The following is a 27,482-nucleotide window of genomic DNA, read 5'->3' as shown; positions in this document are numbered from 1 at the left end:
CACTTACTGTGTGCAGAGCACTGTACTAAGCACTTGGAATATACAATTCGGCAACAGATAGAGACAATCCCTCCCCAACAATGGGCTCACAGTCTAAAAGAGGGAGACAGACAGCAAAACAAAACAAGTAGTCAGGCATCAAAACCATCAAAATAGACAAATAGAATCATATATGTGTATGTGTGTATATATATGTGTGTGTGTGTATATGTATATATATATATATATACATATATATACACATCATTAATAAAATAGAGTAATAATATATACAAATATACACAAGAGCTGTGGGGAGGGGAAGGGGGTAGAGCAGAGGGAGGGAGTAGGGGTAATGGGGAGGGGAGGAGGGGCAGAGGGAAAGGGATGGCTCAATCTGGGAAGGACTCCTGGAGGAGGTGAGCTCTCAGCTGTGCTCCCCACAGCACTTGTGTATATTTGTATATATTATTTATTACTCTATGGTTTTGATGCCCGACTACTTGATTTGTTGCCTGTCTCCCCATTTTAGACTGTGAGCCTGTTGTTGGGTGGGGATTGTCTCTGTTGCCAAATTGTACATTTCAAGTGCTTAGTACAGTGCTCTGTACACAGCAAGCACTCAATAAATATGATTGAATGAATGAATGACCAGTTACCTTAGTGACATGCAGTAAGTCATCAGGCTACCACTAATTGCACTATTTCTTACTTTGTAACTATTGATAACCTGTTTAAGTAGTCCATGAAGACCTAACACTTTTTCTCAAAGATTCAAAGAATTATTTTACCTCTTAGAATAAAGTACCTGTACCCTTGCCAACTTAAGTCATGTTTGCTATATACTATGTAAATTCACCTCACAAAACCTTACATTTCCCAAGGATGCTTTCTGATTGGCTTTTATTCCTACCTTTCATATAAAATGGACTTTATTGATTCACATAATTGCCTTCACCATACAATCCTTCCCGGTCCCTCAGTTTTTGAGGAGGAAAGTTTTTTTCTTTTTTGGGGGGGCAGGGGGAGGTGGGCAGTAGGCAACAGAAAGAGGAGAAGACTTGAGCCAGGGTGGGAAGAAAGTGAAGTCAAGACACACAGAATTGAGCTGCAAAGGCTTTTTTATGAAACTTGTGCATTTGCACTGTGGAAGGAAAAGAAGGAATGCCTATTATATTGCAGTACTTGCACTTAGGAGAGGGCAATAGAAGTACCCCCTTACACTTCTCTTCCTTTTCCCCTTCTGCCCTCCTTGCTTCTATTCTTTTGTCTTCCTTCCCTTATCACTAGAATTAATTATTACATTATAGCCCCTCCCCTGTTTGGGGATTACAAAAAAAATGGGTTGATTGAGTACATGTGGTAGCGGAACTTCTGCAGCATGTAAAAATTAGAGATGAGCAAAAAATTAAGTGGGTGTTTTGGATTTAGCAATCTGAGAAAAACAGACTGTATATATTTTTTTCCCATATCTCCTTCCTATTAATCTGAAACGGCTTGGCTTATATAAATGTACTTTTAAATTGTAAAGACTTTTTTAAAAACGTATTGCTCTTCTCATGTATCTCCATTCCAGGACAAGAACGATTTGGAAACATGACAAGAGTGTACTATAAAGAGGCAGTTGGGGCTTTTGTGGTTTTTGATATCTCAAGGGGCTCCACTTTTGAAGCAGTCTCCAAGTGGAAAAATGACCTGGACAGTAAAGTGCAGCTTCCAAATGGGAGTGCTATCCCTGCGGTTTTATTAGCCAACAAGTGTGACCAGAAAAAAGACAGTGGCCAGAACCTTTCTCAAATGGACCAGTTCTGCAAAGAAAATGGCTTTTCAGGGTGGTTTGAAACCTCTGCAAAGGTAAGGCTTTTAGAAACTAAGCCATCATTTTAACGGTGAAGGGGAGTGAAACAATAACACTCATACACAACTATTGCCCTAAAACAGCATGTGAGTCAGTAGTACTTATTGAGCACCTACTATGAGCAAAGTACTGTACTAAGCACTTGGGAGAGTACAATAAAACAATTAGCAGTCACAGCCCCTGCTCATAATGAGCTTATAGTTTAGAGGGCTTATAACCCTGATTGACAAAAATATATTCTCAACCAGGCTTTACTAGGTAGAATCTGGAGACAAGCAGTGTATCCCCTCTGTTGTGCCAACTGACACTCCTAGCCTGAGGCATGTCTAAAACCTGCTGGGCATTTTGGAAATCCAGTCTGAGCCTCACAACTCCAAATTATTCCTGGGACTACTGAGTCCTGAAGTCCCATCTATTGAGAGACCATCTGTACCAATCAATTGCATTTATTCAGCTCTTACTGTAAATCAACGTCATCGCTTAGAACAGTGCTCAGAGTTTAGAAGAGTGCTTGGCACAGAATATGCACTTAAATGCCATTATTATTATTATTATTATCATGGCAGGAGAGTAGGCATATACTGATGAAGCTTAGAGCTATGCTATATAGGGCTACCCATAATGGAAAGGTCTAAACCAAAGCATCAGTCTCAGTTCACCTGTGCTGGGCAGCAACGGCTTGGGAAACAGTCAAAGGCGGATGATGAAATGATCAAAACTTTGATCAAAGACAATGGTAGAGACTCAAGTTCCTCCTGCGTGGAAGAGGCAATGGTAAACTACTTGCATATCTTTACCAAGAAAACTCAATGGATACACATACCAGAACGACTTTATGACAAAAGATAGGATGTTGTGAGAAGGGTGTGTCCATGGAGTTGCTATGGGTTGGACACGACGACGGCATTTGAAGAACTGTGAGCAGAGCACTGTACCAAGTGCTTGGGAGACTTTAATACAGTAGAATCAGGATATGTTCCCTTGCCCATATACAAGCTCTGGAGTGTATCCCGTAACCTCTAAATTACCCACAGGTACAGGCCAGGAATCTCCCACCCTGAAACACATCCACAGTTCGGCTGACCTGGCAGGTTATGAAAGTGAAGGTCCCCACAGCTAAAGATACTCTTCACAGAATGATGAGTATATCTGGTGATGACTAAGGGCTAAAACAATGGTGGTGTGTCCACTGAATCATAATTCAGGAAAAGAGTTCGGCTAGCATAGCTTAATTCACAATAAATTGTATTAAACATATAATAAGTGCATCATCTCATATTAAAATGTCTAAAAATGTGACATGGTATGGGATGAATTTCTTCTTGGAGTCTTACCTGTGATCTTTGCTTCCTAAATATAGTTTTGAATTGTCAACTTTGGAAAAAAACACTGGCTGAATGTTGACCAGTGCGCAATAATTTTTCATCTTGTCAGCTCTGGTGATCAAACTCTTGAGGCAAGATGTTTGCTAATTGTATAGCTTGGTAAATGTGCTGCAAAATTTTACCAGCAACCAACACAGAATGGGCAGGAAGGTAAACCAAAGCAAATCCTTAGAATGGGCCAATGTGCCCTTGTCTCTTAGAAGAAATGAAGAAGACTATCCTCATTCCCACAGAGGGTTGCCACCTCCATGGCTTCAAATACAGTCCTTATGCAGAGGGTTCAAAACTGACCCCTCTTTCTCTGCAGTTTCTCTTTAGACTGTGAGCTCATTGTTGGGCTGGGATTGTCTCTATCTGTTGCCGAATTGTACATTCCAAGTGCTTAGTACAGTGCTCTGCACATAGTAAGGGCTCAATAAATACAGTTGAATGAACTATCTGTAAATTCACACAGCTGCACCTGCTGTCAAAAAACACTAAAAGAGTGGCACCAGGGTTGTCTGTTAGCAGAATCACAGACTGTCCATAATAATGAGATAAATTAGTCTTGTACCTAGGGCCTGTTAAAAAAAAAAAAAAAAAAAAAAAAAAAAAATTCATTATCAGTTAAACACTGTGGAGAAGAGCTTCAGTGAGCCAGTCTTTTTTGGCGGCAGTGAGCCCAGTTGTGTGAATTTATAGCTGGTTGGTAAACCTGTCCCGAAGTCACCACAGCTTGGAAATTGAGGCTATATAAAATTCAGGTTGGTGGGGGTGGGGGGGAAAGGGTGGGGCAGGGAATGTGGTAGAGAATGTGTCTACCAACCCTGTAATGTACTTCTCCTCTGCACACTGTAAGTGTTCAAATACCACTGATTGATTATACTGGAGGACAAGTGAAAATTAATTTGTTTTTGCATAGAATGTGGATGCAGGGAGGTGTCGGGGGAAAAATAACAAACTACTAGTCTTTTCTATTGTATCTGGCAACTTCTTTTAGTGACACAGATATTAGCTATTGATTCCTTGGGGTGTGCTAACAAATTCAATGCTATTCAACACTAACTGATTATACATTGTATGACACATTTGTTCCTAAGGAGACATATTTTTGCTTTAAAAACACAGATTATCAAGTGTGCAGCATAAATCCCATAGACTAGTAGTACAAAAATATAAATTGTATAGTCCCTGTAGGAAATATTTTTTTTTAACTATTACTCCATAGGGTGTTGGGAGAATTTGGAATAACTTCTTCAGCCACCAACCTTCTGCTACTGTATCTTTTTTTTTTTTAAATACCAACAATACAACATTCATTCAATTGTAAGGAGTGCTTACTGTGTGCAGAGCACTATACTCAGCACTTGGGAGAGTACAGTACATCAATAAACAGTCACATTCCCTGCCCACAATGAGCTTACAGTCTAGAGTCGGGGAGACAGAAATCAATACAAATAAAGTACATAAGTGCTGTGGGGCTGGGGCGCAGTGGAGGGGTTAGAGCAAAGGAAGCAAGTGAGGGTGACGCAGAAGGGAGTGGGAAATGAGGAAAAGTGGAACTTAGTCTGGGAAGGCCTCTTGGATGAGATGTGCTTTCAATACTGTGCTTTGAAGAGGGAGGAGAGTAATTGTCTGTTGGATTTTAAAAGGGAGGGCCTTCCAGAGCAGAGGCAGGATGTGGGCTAGGGTTTGGCAGTGAGACAGGTGAGAGAGAGGCACAATGAGAAGGTGAGCACTAGAGGAATGAAGAAACCCTTGCTATATCTTGAACCACAGTGTTCAAAGGTTTCAAACCTAAAATTGCGAAGTTGAAATGTCCAACAAAAAAATCCATCTTCCCTTTTGTGTGCCAACACTGATTTTGAATGACAAGGCTGTTTAGGCTCATGGTAGTATCAAAGTTTAAAATGAACTAGAATTACGAAGGGGAGATGTTTGTTTAATGATGTGCTTTTTAAAGTCGGGATTTAAGGAAAAATTAAGAATAATAAATAGAACATCCATTACTGTTAGGGCAGCCATTATACTCTTCTTCCAACTTCCCTTTGATGCCACTACTGGAGAAAGAATTCTGGGTTGAATGGGAAACTGTCTGATCCCATATGGTATGTTCTGCAGTTTTAAATAAATTCTCCAAGAATTTGTCTGTTCATTTTTTAATGAACCAGTTACTCTATGAGATTACTCTGTTCCTGTTTTGTAATCTTTTTCTTCAAACTCTGACAGTTCCAGGACATGCAACAATGAATCAGTAAGACATTTTCCCTTTCATTTGTTTCCAGGATAACATCAACATTGAAGAAGCAGCTCGATTCTTGGTGGAGAAAATATTGGCAAACTATCAAAGCCTTCCTAATGAAGATAATGATGTGGGTAAAATAAAATTGGACCAGGATCCCTTAAAGGCAGAGAGTAAATCCCAGTGCTGCTAATGGTGTTCCTTACTATCTTTGTGTGTGTGCGTTTTTGTGATTGTAACTGAATTGGTGTCAAGACTTGCATTCCTACTGAGATGCTGCATTTGAGGTGCTCGCTAAAAGTGACACTATTGCGTTTACACTTTTTTTATGAGGTGGAATATTTTGTAAATTCTCTTTACACTGGAGGTGCACCTAGCAAGTTCAAAGTTTGTTTATTCTTCCTTGCAATTTAAAGACTGAGGATAGTGTTTATACTTTCACTTTTTTTACATTCCCTTTTAAAATGAGAAACCTCATTTAAGATTAGGCTTAGGTTGACACCTCCAAATGAATAAAATGAGCACTGTATGTTCCTAGATATTGTGCCTCTAGTCTGATGCCCAGACTTTGCTAAAAACCTAATAAAGGGGATTTTTTTGCCTTCAGTCACGGTCTCGGGCATTTAGAGCCTGAAGGACCTTCCAACCTCACATGTTCAAGTATTTCACTGCCTTTGGCAGTTGACTCATTTGCTAGCCAACACAGTTTCTGAATATCCCCAGTGTCAATTTCACATTTCACTTCATAGATGTCATGCACAACTTCATTCCTTTACCTTTTTTTCTTCCCTTCAAGTTTTTCCAATCATCACCCTCCCTCCCACACTTGTATCAACCATGTAGAAACTTTGATTAGTAAGAAGATGTCTGGGTATTCCTTTTACTCTTGCAAAGTGCTTTTTTTTACTCCTTTTTTTCCCCTCTTTGTTGAAGTGCACAGTGTTCTTGTATTCTCCTCAACTCAACCCTCTTACCGCTGAACTTGTCCCAGTAAGTGTGGCGTGAGGAGACATTTGAGGTTAGAGAGGAAAACCTTCCCTTAGATAATCTTTGTCACCATCTGGTCATCACTGTATTCATTTTTTTGGATGGTTCCTAAGTAAGTCTTCAGTACTAGAGGGTACTTTTTGTGGTTTAAACTTTATTCCTATTTTCCTGTCCCTCTTCTTTAATTTTTATATCCCAAACATTAACTAGAAGTCCAAAATTAGAAACTCAATCCAACTCTCCCTTAAAGCAGTAGAGGTCCATCCTAGACTAGCCTTTCTTTCTGTGGATAATGTTTGAGAATAACATGGTCATGCACACTTGAGAATACGTTTATTTCCATGTCCAGCTTTAGAGACTTAACAGTTTCTACAAACATAAACCTTGAAAAACTGGCTATAATTAAATGTTTTCCTCATAAGTGAGTTAACATAGCCTGTGAAAAGCTGAAGCAGTGGCTGAGAGCTCTGGTCTTATTAAATATCAAATTCAATTGTTAAATAATGGCTCTGCTACAGCTATTTTCCCATGCTTATTTTGAGTTTATTGTTCTTGATGAATAATGCATCTTACTGATCTTTAGTAAATTCCTGACCTAACTACCTGGGTACCTTTCATGAGCTCTTATTTAAAATAATTCACTTCATGCAAATATATATTCTATTTCTTCAGAACTGGGTATTCAATATTTAAACTTGAAAATCCTGGTGGACTATTCAGAAATTATGGCAGAGAGCATTTGTTTTTTACCTCCCTTAGAGAAAGTCTATTCACCTAGCACTGTACTTTACTCAGTTTTGAAAAATTTACAAACAGAAAACCTGAACATTTCTATTATATGTAACTGTTCATGAATTAATTAAATGCTTATTGCCTCAAACTAGTAGGTTATAGAAAATAGACTTGTCAGAAAACAGAATGTGATAGCACTATGTTCACAAATTAAACTTTAACCTGCCTGTAAATCAGAACTGTGTTAATTTTTTTTTTATATATATATATATATAGAGGCATGATCCTGCTTCCTTAAAACCATATTACATAAAATCCAGAGATCCATCATACTGATGTATCCTGGGATGCATAAACCTCACTTCCCGTGAGTATCCAATCCCTCACTGATAGTTCCTTCTGTGGTCCCAGCTCCACCGTGCTGTTTCCCAATCAGTGACTTATAGGCTGGGTTCTCTGCTTTGGCAAAGGCTCAGGAGGGAGGCAGCATAGATGGAGTGGAAGAGATAGTGATCTCCCCTCATCATCCTGATTCTGTGCCCCTTTGGGCCGAGCAAGTGAAGCCCAGGTGGCCGTTCCCCTTACTCTCTAACTTCCCATTCATTCACTGCAGCTAAGATACTCTTTCATTCCTGCCCTAATTTTTGTACCACCATCAGAGGGGCAGGGAGAAGGAAGTAGTGGCTTGGGGGCTAACTTTTGTTTCTTACCACAGCTGGAAGTGTCCTTGGGCTAACTAGATTGTAAGCTCCTAGAGGGCAGAGATCAAGTCTACCAGCTGTGTGTGTACTCAAGTGCTTAGCACAGGGCTTTACAAATAGTAAGTGCTCAAATATTATTAATTGATTGTTAAAGCAATGTCTGGTCTCCATGGTGATTAGACAGAGCCCCAACCATCTCCTCCCCTGGTTTTCCATTCCTAAGCAGCCCTGCTAGGATTTGGGTATTGGCCCCAGAGCAGATCTAAGTGGGCAAGAAGCGGGAGAAGCAGCGTGGCTCAGTGGAAAGAGCATGGGCTTTGGAGTCAGGGCTCATGAGTTCGAATCCCAGCTCTGCCACTTGTCAGCTGTGTGACTGTGGGCAAGTCACTTAACTTCTCTGGGCCTCAGTTCCCTCATCTGTAAAATGGGGATTAAGACTGTGAGCCCCACGTGGGACAATCTGATTCCCCTATGTCTACCCCAGCGCTTAGAACAGTGCTCGGCACATAGTAAGCGCTTAACAAATACCAACATTATTATTATTATTATTATTCAAGAAGTTAATATATTGCCTGGGTTCCCTGGCAGGCCCCTGTCTCCCACCCCAGCACTCAGATCAGAGCCTGGACTAAAATAACTGGCCATTAGGGTCCTAACTGACCCCTTAATACTTTCCTCACTTCTTTCTGCTGAAATAGGGGTGGCACACATAGCTTGAGGGGGAAGTGAATTACAGTGAACTTTTCAATTACCTTCATGTTGAAGCTAGGCTAGTTTCATGTTGAACAGGAAACTAATGAATTACATTTAGGTTTATGGGAAAATGTATTCCACAATACACTTTCAAAGAACATGCTACATACATATCCTGAGGTATAGCTGTAACTAAAAAAAAAAAAACCTCTGTCCCAGGCCTGTGGTCAACCTAAGTCAATTGTTTTATGAAATCCCTAGTAAAATAGACATCTACTAAGGCAGTAGAGACATCTTTCCACTTCAGGGTAAATTAATATATTTGGCAGTTGAAACATCAGTCTTAGATAGTTTTGTCTTAATGAAGATTTCCTCTAACACTATTCCATTTCACTTTGGGACCATTTTATAAGAAATAGTCTATATTTAGGAAATTGGTGTAGTAGCCTGAGCAGTGACCCTATCTTCAAATATTAGTGCCAAATCTCAGAGCCAGAAAAGCATGATTTGTAATATTTGTTTTTAATAAGCCAAATCATCCCTAATTGGCTGAGGGGCAGCTGAGGGAATACAAGTGAAAAGTACCTCTGAGTGCTCTTTGACAAGTTCTGTTTTCACTTTATGTTGCCCTAGGCCTATCCTTATCTCCAGTTACCTGCTGTAGCAATAAGATTTGTCATTCCTTGTCAAGGCCTCAGTATGCAAGTACTATTTAATGCAAGTTAAGTGCTTTGAGATACCGTATATACTCCATCATTTTGACCTGTCCTGACTTGTCATTATAATATTTGTATTATTCACTTTCAATACACTTCAGCTTCCAAATGCTTGTTTTTAAATTAATTGGGGCAGTATTTTATGATATTTTAAAACTAGCTGAGCAAGCAGTTGTGGAAGAAAAAGTGAGACCTGCTTTTATGACAGATTTAATGGACAACAGGAAGAAAGGAGTTATTTTCTAATTGGTTTGGTTAGAGAACTCTAGCAGAAGTTTTCTTCTTCCACTGACAAAATGCCTTTTTTTTTCCTAGAACCTTAAAAGAAAAATTCTTTGACATTTGAACTCATGCTATTTTACTATTGTGGAAACCAGGTTTCAAAGGTTTGAATTCTAGGAATTGTTTACTATATTCCTAATTATAAGAATATACTGATAATTATTATTATTCCAACATTAAAGATCTGTAAAACCCAGTTTTACTGATTAACAGCATATAGTGCTTCTAAATTTCAAATTATTTTTTGGTAAGTCTAATGTTGTGGAATAGTACTATATTATGTAATTGATAATTTTCAACAGCTGGGGCATTGTTCTTACTGTATTTTATACAATGTTGACTCAATGTATTGGAATAAAATTTTTAGATTGCTAATTTTACATTGTTTATAAATTCATATGATCAAATCCTTATTTTTATTGACTTTGATCTTAAATTATAACTATATATTTTTCCTGAACATAATCTTAGATATTCTAAGAAGCAGCATGACCTAGTGATAGACCAAATGCTTGGGCGTCAGAAAGACCTGGATTCTAATTCCAGCTCCATCACTTATCTCCTGTGTGAGTTTGGGCAAGTCACTTAACTTCTCTGATCCTCAGTTTCATCTGTAAAATGGGGATTAAAACTGTGAGTCCCATGTGGGACATAGACTGTTTCCAACCTGATTAGTTTGTATCTACTCCGGTGCTTAGTACAGTGCCTTGCACATAGTAATCACTTAACAAATACCATTTAAAATATATATGCATATATACTCTCATTTGCATATATACTCTTATAGACCAATATATTCTTATTCCAAAATCAGGGATTCTATGTAGATCAGTTGGAAGACTGATCAGATTGCTAATTACTTGATTTGGTAATCTACTTTTGTAGCAAAAACAAACTTCTACTTTTCAAGATTTTCACACACCTTGCTTGCTATGAAGAAGTTGTAGTAGCAAGAATTTCCTCCACTATGGAAGTTATGGTAGGAGGAATTTACTCCAATATGGAAGTCAGAGAAGCAGTGTGGCGCAGTGGAAAGAGCACGGGCTTTGGAGTCAGGGCTCATGAGTTCGAATCCCAGCTCTGCCACTTGTCAGCTGTGTGACTGTGGGCAAGTCACTTAACTTCTCTGTGCCTCAGTTCCCTCATCTGTAAAATGGGGATTAAGACTGTGAGCCCCACGTGGGACAACCTGATTCCCCTGTGTCTACCCCAGCGCTTAGAACAGTGCTCTGCACATAGTAAGCGCTTAACAAATACCAACATTATTAAGTTGTGGTAGGAGGAGTTTTCCCCATTAGAGAAGCTGTGGTCGGGGGAATTCCCCTCAGTAAGGAAGATACAGGAACACAGCGACTGAATTTGATCAAGAACGATCCTTCTATCCCCTAGGAAATGTCTAACCACTGGACATAGAGTACTGCATAATCTGGTTTTGGGGAGATTGTTATTCAAAAGGGCTCTGTCATTGTTAGACTGTCTTCAACCTTAGCTAAAGTGATCCTCTCTATTGCTTTGAAGAACAACTGAAATATATGAACTCAGGATCAATTTTAGTGCCACTTATCTGCTGTGTGACCTTGGACAAGTCAACTTCTTTGTGCCTCAGTTACTTCAGCTGTAAAATGGGGATTAAGACTGTGAGCCCCAAAGGGACAGGGACTGTGCCCAACCCAAATACCTTATATCTACCCCAGTGCTTAGTACAGGACCGAGCACATGGTAAGCACTTACCTAATACCACAATTACTATTATTATTAATTATTCCAGGGCAGCTCTCTGTCCACATATGTGCCTTCCCACTATATTGAGAAAGGAAAATGTTTCAGCAGACCTCCATTACCTTACCAGTCCACTGGATGTAATTTCCATCGCAGAGTTACAAACTGCAAGTGTGTCAGAGCCTCCCTGAATAACCTGTTCATCAGCCTTAGTGACTGGACCTTAAAGACACCACCACCTGGACTAACCCTTATTGAAAGAGTCACATGAGATTGAAATTTAAAAATTAGGAAAATCATTCATTAAAATCTTTTCCTCAATCTTTGCCTCAAAGCTATGGTCGAATCTTAATGATCAAGTATGATAATCCCTGAATTCATTTTTTTCTCTTTTTGATTTTTAATTGATAGAGATGTGAAAAGTACAATGAAAAATGATCTCTTTAATAGGTGGAATAATAAAAATTGATGTGCATAAAATATCTGTCATATACTGACAGTGTATGAAAAATTCACTTTTTAAAGCATATTTTATTGAAGAATAAAATATGTGAATCTGTATGTCTAATTTATTAAAGCATCACAACTGAGAAATTTAAAATAATTTTTGCTTGGTGGTACAGCTAGGGTCATTCTCAAGCCACTCTAAGCTGGTCTGCAGGCAAAGTTTGGGATTTCTTTGTTCATTCATTTAATAGTATTTATTGAGTGCTTACTATGTGCAGAGCACTGTACTAAGCGCTTGGGATGAACAAGTCAGCAACAGATAGAGACAGTCCCTGCCGTTTGACGGGCTTACAGTCTAATCGGGAGAGACGGACAGACAAGAACAATGGCAATAAATAGAGTCAAGGGGAAGAACATCTCGTAAAAACAATGGCAACTAAATAGAATCAAGGCGATGTACAATTCATTAACAAAATGAATAGGGCAACGAAAGTATATACAGTTGAGCAGACGAGTACAGTGCTGTGGGGATGGGAAGGGAGAGGTGGAGGAGCAGAGGGAAAAGGGGAAAAAGAGGGTTTAGCTGCGGAGAGGTAAAGGGGGGATGGCAGAGGGAGTAGAGGGAGAAGAGGAGCTCAGTCTGGGAACGCCTCTTGGAGGAGGTGAGTTTTGAGTAGGGTTTTGAAGAGGGGAAGAGAATCAGTTTGGCGGAGGTGAGGAGGGAGGGCGTTCCAGGACCGCGGGAGGACGTGACCCAGGGGTCGACGGCGGGATAGGCGAGACCGAGGGACGGTGAGGAGGTGGGCGGCAGAGGAGCGGAGCGTGCGGGGTGGGCGGTAGAAAGAGAGAAGGGAGGAGAGGTAGGAAGGGGCAAGGTGATGGAGAGCCTTGAAGCCTAGAGTGAGGAGTTTTTGTTTGGAGCGGAGGTCGATAGGCAACCACTGGAGTTGTTTAAGAAGGGGAGTGACATGCCCAGATCGTTTCTGCAGGAAGATGAGCCGGGCAGCGGAGTGAAGAATAGACCGGAGCGGGGCGAGAGAGGAGGAAGGGAGGTCAGAGAGAAGGCTGACACAGTAGTCTAGCCGGGATATAACGAGAGCCCGTAACAGTAAGGTAGCCATTTGGGTGGAGAGGAAAGGGCGGATCTTGGCGATATTGTAGAGGTGAAACCGGCAGGTCTCGGTAACGGATAGGATGTGTGGGGTGAACGAGAGAGACGAGTCAAGGATGACACCGAGATTGCGGGCCTGAGAGACGGGAAGGATGGTCGTGCCATCGACGGTGATAGAGAAGTCTGGGAGAGGACCGGGTTTGGGAGGGAAGATGAGGAGCTCAGTCTTGCTCATGTTGAGTTTTAGGTGGCGGGCCGACATCCAGGTGGAGACGTCCCGGAGGCAGGAGGAGATGCGAGCCTGAAGGGAGGGGGAGAGGACAGGGGCGGAGATGTAGATCTGCGTGTCATCTGCATAGAGATGGTAGTCAAAGCCGTGAGAGCGAATGCGTTCACTGAGGGAGTGAGTGTAAATGGAGAACAGAAGAGGGCCGAGAACTGACCCTTGAGGAACTCCAACAGTTAAAGGATGGGAGGGGGAGGAGGCTCCAGCGAAGGAGACTGAGAATGACCGGCCAGAGAGGTAAGAGGAGAACCAGGAGAGGACAGCGTCCGTGAAGCCAAGGTGAGATAAGGTATGGAGGAGGAGGGGATGGTCGACAGTGTCAAAGGCAGCAGAGAGGTCAAGGAGGATTAGAATGGAGTAGGAGCCATTGGATTTGGCAAGAAGGAGGTCATGGGTGACCTTAGAGAGAGCAGTCTCGGTAGAGTGGAGGGGACGGAAGCCAGATTGGAGGGGGTCTAGGAGAGAATGGGAGTTAAGGAATTCTAAGCATCGATTGTAGACGACTCGTTCTAGGATTTTGGAAAGGAAGGGTAGTAGGGAGATAGGGCGATAACTGGAGGGGGAAGTGGGGACAAGAGCAGGTTTTTTTAGGATGGGGGAGACGTGGGCATGTTTGAAGGCAGCGGGGAAGGAGCCATTGGAGATTGAGTGGTTAAAATAGAAGTTAAGGAAGGGAGGAGGGCAGGGGCGATGGTTTTAATAAGGTGAGAGGGAATGGGGTCCGAGGCGCAGGTGGAGGGGGTGGCACTTGTGAGGAGGGAGGAGATCTCCTCTGAGGATACTGCAGGGAAGGATGGGAAAGTAGGGGAGGGGGTTGGTGGGGGGGGAGGGGAGAGGCGGAGGGGTGACTTTGGGGAGCTCAGACCTGATCGTGTTGATTTTCGTGAGGAAATAGGTGGCCAGATCATTGGGGGTGAGAGATGGGGGAGGGGGAGGAACAGGCGGCCTAAGGAGAGAGTTAAAGGTCCAGAACAATCGGCGGGGGTGACGGGCATGGGTGTCGATGAGGGAGGAGAAGAAGCTTTGCCTGGCGGAGGAGAGGGCAGAGTTAAGGCAGGAAAGGATAAATTTGAAGTGTGTGAGGTCGGCTTGGTGCTTGGACCTTCGCCAGCAGCGCTCAGCAGCTCGAGCATAGAAGCGTAGCAGGCGGACGGAGGAGGTGATCCAGGGCTGTGGGTTAGTGGAGCGAGAGCGGCGGAGGGAAAGGGGGGCGAGAGAGTCGAGATGAGTAGAGAGGGTGGAGTTGAGAGCGGAGACCTGATCATCGAGAGTGGGAAGAGAGGACAGGGCGGCGAGGTGAGGAGAGATGCTATTGGAAAGACGGATGGGATCGAGAGAGCGGAGGTCTCTGTGGGGCAGTAGCGAAGATTTGCAGGGGGAGGGAGTGTGAGAGATGAGGCAGGTGAGAAGGTTATGGTCAGAGAGAGGGATTTCAGAGTTGGTGAGGGAGGAGATAGTGCAGCGGTAGGAGATGACGAGATCGAGGGTGTGACCGAGTCGGTGAGTGGGCGCGGTATGGTGGAGGAGGAGGTCGGCAGAGTCGAGGAGGGATAGCAGGCGGGCGGCAGAGGAGTCGTCGGGTACATCCATATGGATGTTGAAGTCTCCAAGGATCAGAGTGGGCAGAGAGAAGGAGAGGAGGAAGGTGAGAAAGGGGTCAAGGTGGTTGAAGAAGTCGGAGGTGGGACCGGGAGGGCGGTAGATGACAGCGACAAGTAACTGGAGGGGGTGGTAGAGGCGAATGATATGGGCTCCTAGAAGTTCACTGTTGAATCTCACCTCAGCCTGTGGCCTGGATATTTATACCTGAACCCCTCCCCCCCACAAAAATAAAAACCTTACCCACATACATTCCTAGGATTTGCAGCATTCCTATCTTGCATGCATTCTTGACTGTATTAAGGATTTTTCAAGTTCCTCATGCAACTTTTCATCAAATGTTTCTCCTTTAAAAGGCATTTCATTATTATCATAGAAACTGCTTTCTTGAGTACAGTTCTTTCTTAGGTGGTTGCTCTGCCTCTCACCTTCCAGTAAAGGAATAAAGAGTCATAATAAAAATGACTTTTCTCTGCTGAAATTTGTTACACTTTAAGACATAGGGTAACTGTATGGGACAGGGACTATGAACAATTACAAAACCTTATAGGTATCCCACCACTCAGCAAACAGGAAGTATGCAGTAAATTCCATTATTATCATTTTTAAGAAATCTGTAAAACACACACAGACTATTCATCCATATGTAAATGATTACTGATTAATTTTACTGGATGGTGATTTCTTTCCTGCTCACTGGGACATTAGTACATGAACAAAAGCAGCATGATCTAATGAATACAGCAGGGGCCTGAGAATCAGATGACATGCATTCTAATTCTGACTCCACCACTTGTCTGTTATGTGACCTTGAGCAAGTCATTTCCCTCTAGACTCTAAGCTCACTGAGTGAAGGGAACTTGTCTACCGACTGTTATTTGTACTCTCCCAAGTGCTTAGTACAGTGGTCTGCACACAATATGTGCTTAATAAATATGATTGATTGCTTGATTCTCTGTGCCTCAGTTACCTCATCTGTAAAGAATAATAATAATGGTATTTGCTAGGCACTTACTATATGCAAAGCACGGTTCTAAGCACTAGGGGGGATACAAGGTGATCAGATTGTCCCACGTGGGGCTCACAGTCTTAATCCTCATTTTACAGATGAGGTAACTGAAGCACAGAGAAGTTAAGTGACTTGCCCAAAGTCACACAGCTAACCAGTGGCAGAACTGGGATTAGAACCCATGACTTCTGACTCCCAAGCTCATGCTCTTTCCACTGAGACACGCTGCTTCTCTTTTAAGCGCTTAACAAATACCGTCATTATTATTAAAATGGGAATCAAGACTGAAAGCCCCATATGGGACATGGACTGTGTCAATCTGATAAGCTTGAATCTCTCCCAGCATTTAGTACAGTGCTTGATGAATACCATTAAAAAAATTGTATGGCTTACATTAATCTATTTCTCAAATAATTATTTTAAAACTTGAAGGACATTTACAGTACCTTCTGAATTTACTAACTTTTTTAAGATTCAAGGCCTAAGATTCATAATGAAGTCACAAAAATCCTTTGGAGACATTAAATTATAGACAAGATTTATAAAAAAGACACTCATTCTCCATATCAAAACCACCACAGAAATCTTTCTTTGCTACTGGTCTTGAAAACAGCTTTACACTCTTTGATTTCAAGCCAAGAAGGCCATTTGGAAGGAATGGATTTGCTACGTTTACTACCGTTTTCTGGGAAGACCAACTCCACATCATTTTGAAATGAAACCCAAATTCTGAATCTACAAAAACCTTTGGAAAAGCAGAATGGGGGCAATAGGCTCATTTTTTTTTTAGTGACTGTAAAAAATCCTAAATAAATAAATATCTGATTTTTGTTCCTCTTTGATATGTTCCTCTTTTGCCTGAGAAGCCATTTTAATATTTGTAAAGTGGAAGTGCAGGACGTTTTAATTAAAAAGTTATGACTAAAGTTTTCAAAGACTGTAACTTAGTTATGGGAAATTGTATTCCCTTCTGCCAAACAAGCAGCTTTACAATTCTAGGCCATAGCATAAGAGAGATGTAGTATGAAGTGAGGTGCAGCTTAATTAGCATCCAAAAGCTGACCTCTGATTAGGCAATGTTTTTCCGGTATTTTTAAAAAATAAGTTAACATTTGAACATAATGGTCAAAGTAGATATCAATAAACCTGCAATTTAAGTGAAAATTATGACAAACTACATTTGGTTTGTGGCTTTAACACTCGCATTAATCCAGGCTAGGCATACCCCTGGATTTGACTACCACAAAAGGTGTTTAAAATCATGTATCCTATTTCCCCTTTCCTTAGTCCAGAGATGCTATTTTCCCTTCTCCGTGTGTTTTGTGCGATATGTTCCTGGCTGAGAGCTATCGGTTCCAACCTTTGCTTATTTGCAAAATCTTCTAAAATCAAGTAGAGGATGTTGGTCCCCATTTACAAACTCATGCACTGCTTAAGATAGTAATAATAATAATAATAATAATGGTATTTGTTAAGCATTTACTTTGTGCCAAGCACTGTTCTAAGCGCTGGGATAGTTACAAGGTAATCAGGTTGTCCCACGTGGGGCTCATAGTCTTAATCCCCATTTTACAGATGAGGGTAGCTGAGGCACAGAGAAGTTGAGTGACTTGCCCAAGGTCACACAGCAGACAAGTGGCAGAACCGGGATTAGAATCCGCATCCTCTGGCTCCCAAGATGGTGCCATTTCCACTAAGCCACGCAAGTCATATTTCTAACTCCACTGAAATAAGATTATCAATTTGGACTTCCCCATAGCCAAGATCATTTCAGTAGTAAGACGCCAAGAATTGTGTTTGACAGCTCAGTCTTGTTATCTGTGAGGCTGAGTAGGAGTGTTTTGATTTCTTCCAAGAGTTAATCAGCAAATTTTCCTACAATAGAATCTCTTGGGGCAGACTCACTGATCTAATGTGTTTATTGCACTCACACTTTGTTAGGAAAGATAGGACAAGCCCATTTTTATCAAATGATGTATGTATTAAGCACCTACGCACCCATTAAGTTTTCCAGGCACAACACAAGATTAAATAGGAAAAAGACATGACACAATCTTTGCCACATAAGTTTTATAATCAAAAGTTTTATGACCACATAAAATCACACAAATAGCCATGTGGTTTAGTCAATGCAGGATGCTCATACTGTGAAGTCACTGAAGATGGTGTTAAAACTGTTTTTGTTTTACTTTTTCACTTTTTTTTTCTCATTTTCCAAAGTTACTCTTGCATTTCTTGCAAGTAGAAAAGAGGTAGAAGTCGTGAATAAGGGAAGGGACTGAAACAACAGAAGAAGGAAGGTATGGGTTTAGAGTGTAAAGAATTTTACTATCAGTGACCCTGCTTACCCATCTGACAAATGATCATTCCAAAGCCCTCCTAAAATCATATCTCCTCCAACAAGCCTTCCCCAACTAGCTCCTCATTTCCCCTTCCTCTTCACTCTCCCTTTTGCATCATTTATGTATCCCTCAAGCCCTTTGATACTCTACTCCCAGCCCCATAGAACCTATGTGTGTATCCTTATACTCTGTTGCTTTGCCTTCCTGTAATTTTTTTAATGTCTATACTCCCCATTAATAATAATGTTGGTATTTGTTAAGAGCTTACTATGTGCAGAGCACTGTTCCAAGCGCTGGGGTAGATACAGGGTAATCAGGTTGTCCCACATGAGGCTCACAGTTAATCCCCATTTTACAGATGAGGTAACTGAGGCACAGAGAAGTTAAGTGACTTGCTCACACAGCTGACAAGTGGCAGATCCGGGAATCGAACCCATGACCTCTGACTCCGAAGCCCAGGCTCTTTCCACTGAGCCACGCTGCTTCCCACTGGTTCCTTGGGGGTAGGGCTCAGTCTACCAGCTCTACTGTGCTCTCCAAAGTGCTTAGTTCAGGCCTCTGCACACAGTAAGTACTCAATAAATGCCACTGATTGATTGAGGAGAAGCAGCGTGCTTTAGTGGATAGAGCATGGGCCTAGGAGTCATAAGGACCTGGATACCAAACCTGACCACCACTGGTCTGCTGTGAGACCTTCGACAAGTCATTCATGCATTCATTCAATTGTATTTATTGAGCACTTACTATGTGCAGAGTGCTGTACTAAGCACTTGGAATGTGCAATTCAGCTACAGATAGAGACAATTCTGCCCAATAATGCACTTCACTTCTCTGTGCCTCAGTTTCCTCATCTGTAAAATGGGGATTAAGACAATGAACCCCATGTGGGACAAGGACAGGTGTCTAACCCAATTTGCTTGTACACATTCCAGTGCTTAATACAGTGCCTGGCACATAGCAAGTGCTTAGCAAATATCACAATTACTATTCATTGTTATTATCATTGATTGACTGACTGCCTATCCTGCAATTTTTTTTGATGGCATTTGTTAAGCGCTTACTATGTGCAAAGCACTATTCTAAGTACTGGGAAGGATATAAGGTGATCAGGTTGTCCAAAGTGGGGCTCACATTCTTCATCCCCATTTTAAAGATGGGGTAACTGAGGCACAGAGAAGTTAAGTGGCTTGCCCAAAGTCACACAGCTGAGAAGTGGCAGTGCTGGGATTTGAACCCATGACCTCTGACTCCCAAGCCTGTGTCCTTTCCACTGAGCCAAGCTGCTTCTCTTATAAGCTTTTGAATTAGCTATCGAGCTCCACTTAGAGAAGCAGCATGGCGTAGTGGCTAGAGCTTGGGGATGGGACTCAGAAGGTCAAGATTTCTATTCCCAGCTCTACCATTTGTCTGCTGTGTGACCACGGGTAAGTCACTTCACTTCTCTGTGCCTCAGATACCTCATCTGTAAAATGAGGATTGAGACTATGAGCCCCATTTGGGACAGGTACTATATCCAACCTGATTTGCTTGTATCCACTCCAGCACTTCGTACAGTGCCTGGTACATAGTAAGCACTTAAATACCATCATTATTATTACTGCTCTGGTCACCCAGAGAGACAAAAGCAAAGAGGAAGAGAAAACACATAAGATGCAGGATGTCCTTCCTGCCTGATCTCTTGTCTGCTCTTTCTTATTTGATTGGCACCATTCCCTCAAAGGAGGTAAGATAAGGCAATATCCAGGTTGTCATTGTTGGTCTCCTGTTGATCTACCAGTACCCGGGAGAAGATGGTGAGGAACCAGCAGGGGCAGGACAGAGGGAGAGTTTGCCTGGTGACAGGGGCTCTTTCTCTCATTAAGTTCAAAAGTGCCCATTATCCCTAATGTTCCTCTTTGTGATCACCTTCTAGCACTAAGTCCTGAGGAATTCCTTAAATATCACTGCGATTTCCTCAAAAACAACAGAATGTCTACTACTAATAATAATGATTGTGGTATTTATTAAAAAACACTTACTACATGCCAGGCACTGTTCCAAGCACTGGGATTCATTCATTCAATAGTATTTATTGAGCACTTACTATGTGCAGAGCACTGTACTAAGCGCTTGGGATGAACAAGTCGGCAACAGATAGAGACAGTCCCTGCCATTTGACGGGCTTACAGTCTAATCGGGGGAGATGGACAGACAAGAACAATGGCAATAAATACAGTCAAGGGGAAGAACATCTCATAAAAACAATGGCAACTAAATAGAATCAAGGCAATGTACAATTCATTAACAAAATAAATAGGGTAATGAAAATATATACAGTTGAGCGGACGAGTACAGTGCTGTGGGGATGGGAAGGGAGAGGTGGAGGAGCAGAGGGAAAAGGGGAAAAAGAGGGATTAGCTGCGGAGAGGTAAAGGGGGGGTGGCAGAGGGAGTAGAGGGAGAAGAGGAGCTCAGTCTGGGAAGGCCTCTTGGAGGAGGTGAGTTTTAAGTAGGGTTTTGAAGAGGGAAAGAGAATCAGTTTGGCGGAGGTGAGGAGGGAGGGCATTCCAGGACCGCGGGAGGACGTGACCCAGGGGTCGACGGCGGGATAGGCGAGACCGAGGGACGGTGAGGAGGTGGGCGGCAGAGGAGCGGAGCGTGCGGGGTGGGCGGTAGAAAGAGAGAAGGGAGGAGAGGTAGGAAGGGGCAAGGTGATGGAGAGCCTTGAAGCCTAGAGTGAGGAGTTTTTGTTTGGAGCGGAGCTCGATAGGCAACCACTGGAGTTGTTTAAGAAGGGGAGTGACATGCCCAGATCGTTTCTGCAGGAAGATGAGCCGGACAGCGGAGTGAAGAATAGACTGGAGCGGGGCGAGAGAGGAGGAAGGGAGGTCAGAGAGAAGGCTGACACAGTAGTCTAGCCGGGATATAACGAGAGCCTGTAACAGTAAGGTAGCCATTTGGGTGGAGAGGAAAGGGCGGATCTTGGCGATATTGTAGAGGTGAAACCGGCAGGTCTTGGTAACGGATAGGATGTGTGGGGTGAACGAGAGAGACGAGTCAAGGATGACACCGAGATTGCGGGCCTGAGAGACGGGAAGGATGGTCGTGCCATCGACGGTGATAGAGAAGTCTGGGAGAGGACCGGGTTTGGGAGGGAAGATGAGGAGCTCAGTCTTGCTCATGTTGAGTTTTAGGTGGCGGGCCGACATCCAGGTGGAGACGTCCCGGAGGCAGGAGGAGATGCGAGCCTGAAGGGAGGGGGAGAGGACAGGGGCGGAGATGTAGATCTGCGTGTCATCTGCATAGAGATGGTAGTCAAAGCCGTGAGAACGAATGAGTTCACCGAGGGAGCGAGTGTAAATGGAGAACAGAAGAGGGCCAAGAACTGACCCTTGAGGAACTCCAACAGTTAAAGGATGGGAGGGGGAGGAGGCTCCAGCGAAGGAGACCGAGAATGACCGGCCAGAGAGGTAAGAGGAGAACCAGGAGAGGACAGAGTCCGTGAAGCCAAGGTGAGATAAGGTATGGAGGAGGAGGGGATGGTCGACAGTGTCAAAGGCAGCAGAGAGGTCAAGGAGGATTAGAATGGAGTAGGAGCCATTGGATTTGGCAAGAAGGAGGTCATGGGTGACCTTAGAGAGAGCAGTCTCGGTAGAGTGGAGGGGACGGAAGCCAGATTGGAGGGGGTCTAGGAGAGAATGGGAGTTAAGGAATTCTAAGCATCGATTGTAGATGACTCGTTCTAGGATTTTGGAAAGGAAGGGTAGTAGGGAGATAGGGCGATAACTGGAGGGGGAAGTGGGGTCAAGAGCGGGTTTTTTTAGGATGGGGGAGACGTGGGCATGTTTGAAGACAGAGGAGAAGGAGCCCTTGGAGATTGAGTGGTTAAAAATAGAAGTTAAGGAAGGGAGGAGGGCAGGGGCGATGGTTTTAATAAGGTGAGAGGGAATGGGGTCCGAGGCGCAGGTGGAGGGGGTGGCACTTGCGAGGAGGGAGGAGATCTCCTCTGAGGATACTGCATGGAAGGATGGGAAAGTAGGGGAGGGGGTTGGTGGGGGGGAGGGGAGAGGCAGAGGGGTGACTTTGGGGAGCTCAGACCTGATTGTGTTGATTTTCGTGAGGAAATAGGTGGCCAGATCATTGGGGGAGAGAGATGGGGGAGGGGGCCTAAGGAGAGAGTTAAAGGTCCGGAACAATCGGCGGGGGTGACGGGCATGGGTGTCGATGAGGGAGGAGAAGAAGTTTTGCCTGGCGGAGGAGAGGGCAGAGTTAAGGCAGGAAAGGATAAATTTGAGGTGTGTGAGGTCGGCTCGGTGCTTGGACTTTCGCCAGAAGCGCTCAGCAGCTCGAGCATAGGAGCGTAGGAGGCGGACGGAGGAGGTGATCCAGGGCTGTGGGTTAGTGGAGCGAGAGCGGCGGAGGGAAAGGGGGGCGAGAGAGTCGAGATGAGTAGAGAGGGTGGAGTTGAGAGCGGAGACCTGATCATCGAGAGTGGGAAGAGAGGACAGGGCGGCAAGGTGAGGAGAGATGCTATTGGAAAGACGGATGGGATCGAGAGAGCGGAGGGCGGGACACAGTCCCTGTCCCACATGGGGCTCACAGTCTTGATCCCCATTTTAGGATGAGGTAACTGAGGCACAGAAAAGTGAAGTGACTTGCCCATGAACACACAGCAGACAAGTGGGGGAGTCAGGATTAGAACCTTCTGACTCCCAAGCTTGTGCTTTCTCCAGTAGACCATGCTGCTTCTCTAGACCACATTTTAAGAGTTTAAAGACAGCTGTCTAATAGTCTATTCATTTCTTAAAGCTCACTCGTAGGTCTTCAGAACAACACTACAAATAAAGTAGAAAAAAATTACTGAAGTTTTCGTTGACATAAAGCCGTGGTAGAAATAATACTTATGGAAACAAGTAGAGGATAAGTAGAGAAATCAAATAGTGGTTTAGTAGAAAAAATGCAGGCCTAGAAGTTAGAGGACCCGCCTTGTAATCAATCAGTCATATTTATTGAGCGCTTTCTGTATGTAGAGCAGTGTACTAAGTGCTTGGGTGAGTTCAGTGTAACAGATTTGGTAGACACATTCCTTTGCCACAAGTTTAATCCCAGTCTGCCACTTGTCTGTTGTGTAACCTTGGGCATATCATTTAACTTTTCTGTGCCTCAACTTCCTCAGATGCAAAATGGAAATTCAATATTTATTCTTCCTCCTACTCTTATTGTGATGCTCATTTGGGATAAGGACTGTGGTCCTATCTGATTATTTTGTATCTACTCCAGTGTTTAGTACACTGCTTGGCTTGTAGTGAAATGCTTAACAAATTCCAGTATTTATTATTATTATCAAGCATCAGAGTTACTAGACCAAACAATTGAAATTTGAAGGGAACATTAATACCCCATTTGGCTTCTAATTGCTCCAACTTCCTAAACTTTTGCTTAAAGAAAAAGTGACTTGTAGTACTCAGGGACAAGAAATTGTATAGAGGCCATGTTTGGATGCTACCCTTCGATATTTTCAGTGGAGCTACCAACATCTGATTCATTATTTTGAATGACATTTGTTTATAAAAAGCTCTGGATTTTTGTTTTTTTAAAAACACTATTTGTTAAGTGTCAAGCACTGTTATATGGTCTGGGGTATATTCAAAATTTATCAGGCTGGACACAGTGCCTATCCCACATGGGGCTCACAGTCTAAGAAAGAGGGAGAACAGGTTTGGAATCTCCATTATACAAATGAGGAAATGAAGGCACAGAAAGTTTAAGTGACTTGCCTAAGATCACACAGCAAGCTAAAGGCAGATTCATAATTTGAAGCCAGGTCCACCGACTCTTAGGCCTGTGCTCTTTCCACTAGGTCATGTTGCTTCTCATGTTTTCTTGGGTTCTTCAGAAAATAGTTTCCCAGGCCACTTAGACCATTTGGAATTTAGTTGTGCTCATTCCAGATCTACCTAGTAACAAGGAAACACAACAGACTTGATACACACACTCATCTCTCACACCCTGAGATTTAAATAGTTTCCTGCAAAATGTCGCAGAGCAGTTCTCTCTCTCCTGCTGAGTCCTAGACCCACAATTCTTAACACACTCTTTGCCAGTTCAGCACTTACTCCCCCAAATTAGTTCCCAAGGCATAAATTTTCTGGCTTATTTGCAAAGTGATTAAGCAACCTCTTCAAAGCAGTCCCAAATTCCACCAACTCCACAAGAATATTGCAGTTTCAATACCCTTTGTGCTTGGTCAGTACTTGAGAAGAGAAAGATTTACCTCTCTCAAGGAAGAACTGTGGGTCCATGGAGACCAAACAGCTCCATTCAAATAGCTCCAAACTTCAATCCTTTTTCCTGCCTCTTCAACCACATTATTCCTTTCTCTAGAAGTGGCCCCTATAGTCTGTGCATGTCCAAGGAGTCTGCCCTGGATGGACTTTCTATAGGGCCCACAAGCAAATTAGAATTGAATAAAGTTAATGATGAAGCATAGGTGCTGACTCTAATAAATAGGTAGTAAAGGTTTAAGAGTCTTTCACTGTTATCAACATGAAACCAAAACAAACTGAAAAGAAAATTCCTCTCAAATTTTTTAAACAGAGGCACTGTTTTCCTCAGTACTCCCCACACCTCCATTATCAGAAACAAAGAACAACTCTAATTAGATTTATATTGTCTCAAATGGCTACAACAGACTTAAAAACAAAAGAAATGCAATTATTGGGTCAGGCCCACACAGGGCTCATAATTTATCTTATCCCATTTTACAGATGATGAAACTTATGCTCATAGAGGGTAAGTGACTTTCTTCAGGTCACAGAGTCTTCTAGCAGCAGAACTGAAACTCAAAATGGGAAATCCTAATTCCTACTCCCATGTTCTTTTTTTAATGGTATTATTTAAGCACTTATTTATGGATCAAGAAGTGTTCTAAAACTAGATACAAGTAGATACAAGTTCATAAGGTGGGACACAGTCCCAGTCCCACATGAGGCTTACAGACAAGCTGAAGGGGGAACATGTATTGAATCCCCATTTTACAGTTGAAGAAACTGAGGCACAAGGAGGTTAAATGACTTGCCCAAGTTCACAAAACAGGTAAGTGGCAGCACCACTTTCCACTGGACTATGTTGCCTGCCAAGTTAGCAGCCATTCTACCCAAAACCTGTAGTGGTACTCTACAAACAACCATTTTTATATCGCTTTATGCATTTCATCTCTTGAATGCATTGGTTTAGGCCTTTGCGGAATTCAGGTACCAGAATTGTACCTGAGGAGAACAGTGTTTAAGGAAAATTTAGTTTTGCTTTTTATTTTGAATATTTTCTCAATGCATTTCTTCCTAGATTTCAAAAACCTGCTTAGAAACTTATAGAATGAAAAATAATCTCCACAGCACTGTTGTGTGATAGAAAATAATATGAAAGGAAGCAAATTTGCCAGTTTGGGAGACAATATGCCACCCTGTCCTACCTTTTTACTTCTCAAAACTCCTCACACCCAAAAAACTATTCAAGTAGCAGCCTGTCTGAAAAGAGGAAGAGAGGGAGGGGTAAATTGAGGTCAATTTCCTCCAAAGTAGTTTTTCTGAGCCCTCTTCTCAGGAAATCCTATTAAAAGTCATTCTTTCAAGGTATTCTGAGGGAGAAGAAGAAACAGAAGGAGGATGGAAAGGGAGGAGTGGTCAAAAAAGGAGAAATATTTTTACAGGCTCTTTCTTCACACTGATTAGTGTCTGTGCTTAGAGACACACCTGATAGCTGGTGGAAAGAAATTTATGAAACCATTTACATCCTTCTGATGCTAATGGCAACTGACATATGAGCCAGCTAACTTTAGGGGAATTTGATAATGTTACTTTTTAGCCCTACAGCAAGATTTATTTTCCATAGGTTTGTAACTTTGGAATTGTCTCCTTATGGCCCCAGAAGTCCTCCTGGTTAACAGCGGCTCCTGGAATCCCGGGGGCCTCATATTATTCCTCTCAATCAATCATATTTATCGAATACTTACTATATGTAGAGTATTGGTTTAAATGCTTGGGAGAGTACACGTACCCTGCCCATAACAACAGCCTAGCTACACTCTGGGGTCTGTCCTGTGGGCCTTTAGATTGGCAACCTTGTTGGGTGATAAGACTACAGTGAAAGTGTCCTGTGTCAGGCAGGATTTGTGACATTAGGATTCCCCAAGAAGTACTGGAGTCTAAACTGTTCTTGACTCAAAAATTAGCCTATCGGTAAGATGCAAACTCTACAAATATGTTAACTGTTAACTTTTCATTTTCTCCTGGGCAGATTTGCACAACACCAGTATTTTCTGTAGGTAAATGTGAATGTACCCTCATTCCTTGCTTCATTCAAAAATGAGGTGGGAAGAGAAAGAATGGTAAACTTAGATACAAGGATACAAGAGGGAGGATTGAGGCTCAAATAATCAGTAATACTGAGTGCAACTTATGCAGAGCACTGTACTATATGCTTGGAAGAGTACAGTAGCAGATTCATTCAATAGTATTTATTGAGCGCTTACTATGTGCAGAGCACTGTACTAAGCGCTTGGGATGAACAAGTCGGCAACAGATAGAGACAGTCCCTGCCGTTTGACGGGCTTACAGTCTAATCGGGGGAGACGGACAGACAAGAACAATGGCAGTAAACAGCGTCAAGGGGAAGAACATCTCGTAAAAACAATGGCAACTAAATAGAATCAAGGCGATGTACAATTCATTAACAAAATAAATAGGGTAACGAAAATATATACAGTTGAGCGGACGGGTACAGTGCTGTGGGGATGGGAAGGGAGAGGTGGAGGAGCAGAGGGAAAAGGGGAAAATGAGGCTTTAGCTGCGGAGAGGTAAAGGGGGGATGGCAGAGGGAGTAGAGGGGGAAGAGGAGCTCAGTCTGGGAAGGCCTCTTGGAGGAGGTGATTTTTAAGTAAGGTTTTGAAGAGGGAAAGAGAATCAGTTTGGCGGAGGTGAGGAGGGAGGGCGTTCCAGGACCGCGGGAGGACGTGACCCAGGGGTCGACGGCGGGATAGGCGAGACCGAGGGACGGCGAGGAGGTGGGCGGCAGAGGAGCGGAGCGTGCGGGGTGGGCGGTAGAAAGAGAGAAGGGAGGAGAGGTAGGAAGGGGCAAGGTGATGGAGAGCCTTGAAGCCTAGAGTGAGGAGTTTTTGTTTGGAGCGGAGGTCGATAGGCAACCACTGGAGTTGTTTAAGAAGGGGAGTGACATGCCCAGATCGTTTCTGCAGGAAGATGAGCCGGGCAGCGGAGTGAAGAATAGACCGGAGCGGGGCGAGAGAGGAGGAAGGGAGGTCAGAGAGAAGGCTGACACAGTAGTCTAGCCGGGATATGACGAGAGCCCGTAATAGTAAGGTAGCCGTTTGGGTGGAGAGGAAAGGGCGGATCTTGGCGATATTGTAGAGGTGAAACCGGCAG

At 43.0% G+C, this 27,482-nt stretch overlaps 1 protein-coding gene across 1 annotated transcript in view; it reads left to right on the top strand.

Moving 5' to 3' along the window:
• RAB32 (RAB32, member RAS oncogene family) overlaps positions 1-7,401 on the top strand; it is a 36,975-nt gene extending 29,574 nt beyond the window's left edge. The window contains exons 2-3 of the mRNA XM_029082590.2: positions 1,556-1,833; positions 5,487-7,401. Of these exons, the coding sequence (XP_028938423.1) occupies positions 1,556-1,833; positions 5,487-5,636 (428 nt within the window). The 3' untranslated portion in view covers positions 5,637-7,401. The remainder of the gene's footprint in view (positions 1-1,555; positions 1,834-5,486) is intronic.
• The last annotated feature ends 20,081 nt before the right edge of the window (positions 7,402-27,482 follow it).

This window comes from Ornithorhynchus anatinus, chromosome 2 (genome assembly GCF_004115215.2).
Source record: "Ornithorhynchus anatinus isolate Pmale09 chromosome 2, mOrnAna1.pri.v4, whole genome shotgun sequence".
Classification (NCBI taxonomy): Eukaryota; Metazoa; Chordata; class Mammalia; order Monotremata; family Ornithorhynchidae; genus Ornithorhynchus; species Ornithorhynchus anatinus.
This window is presented reverse-complemented; position numbering and strand designations above follow the sequence as displayed.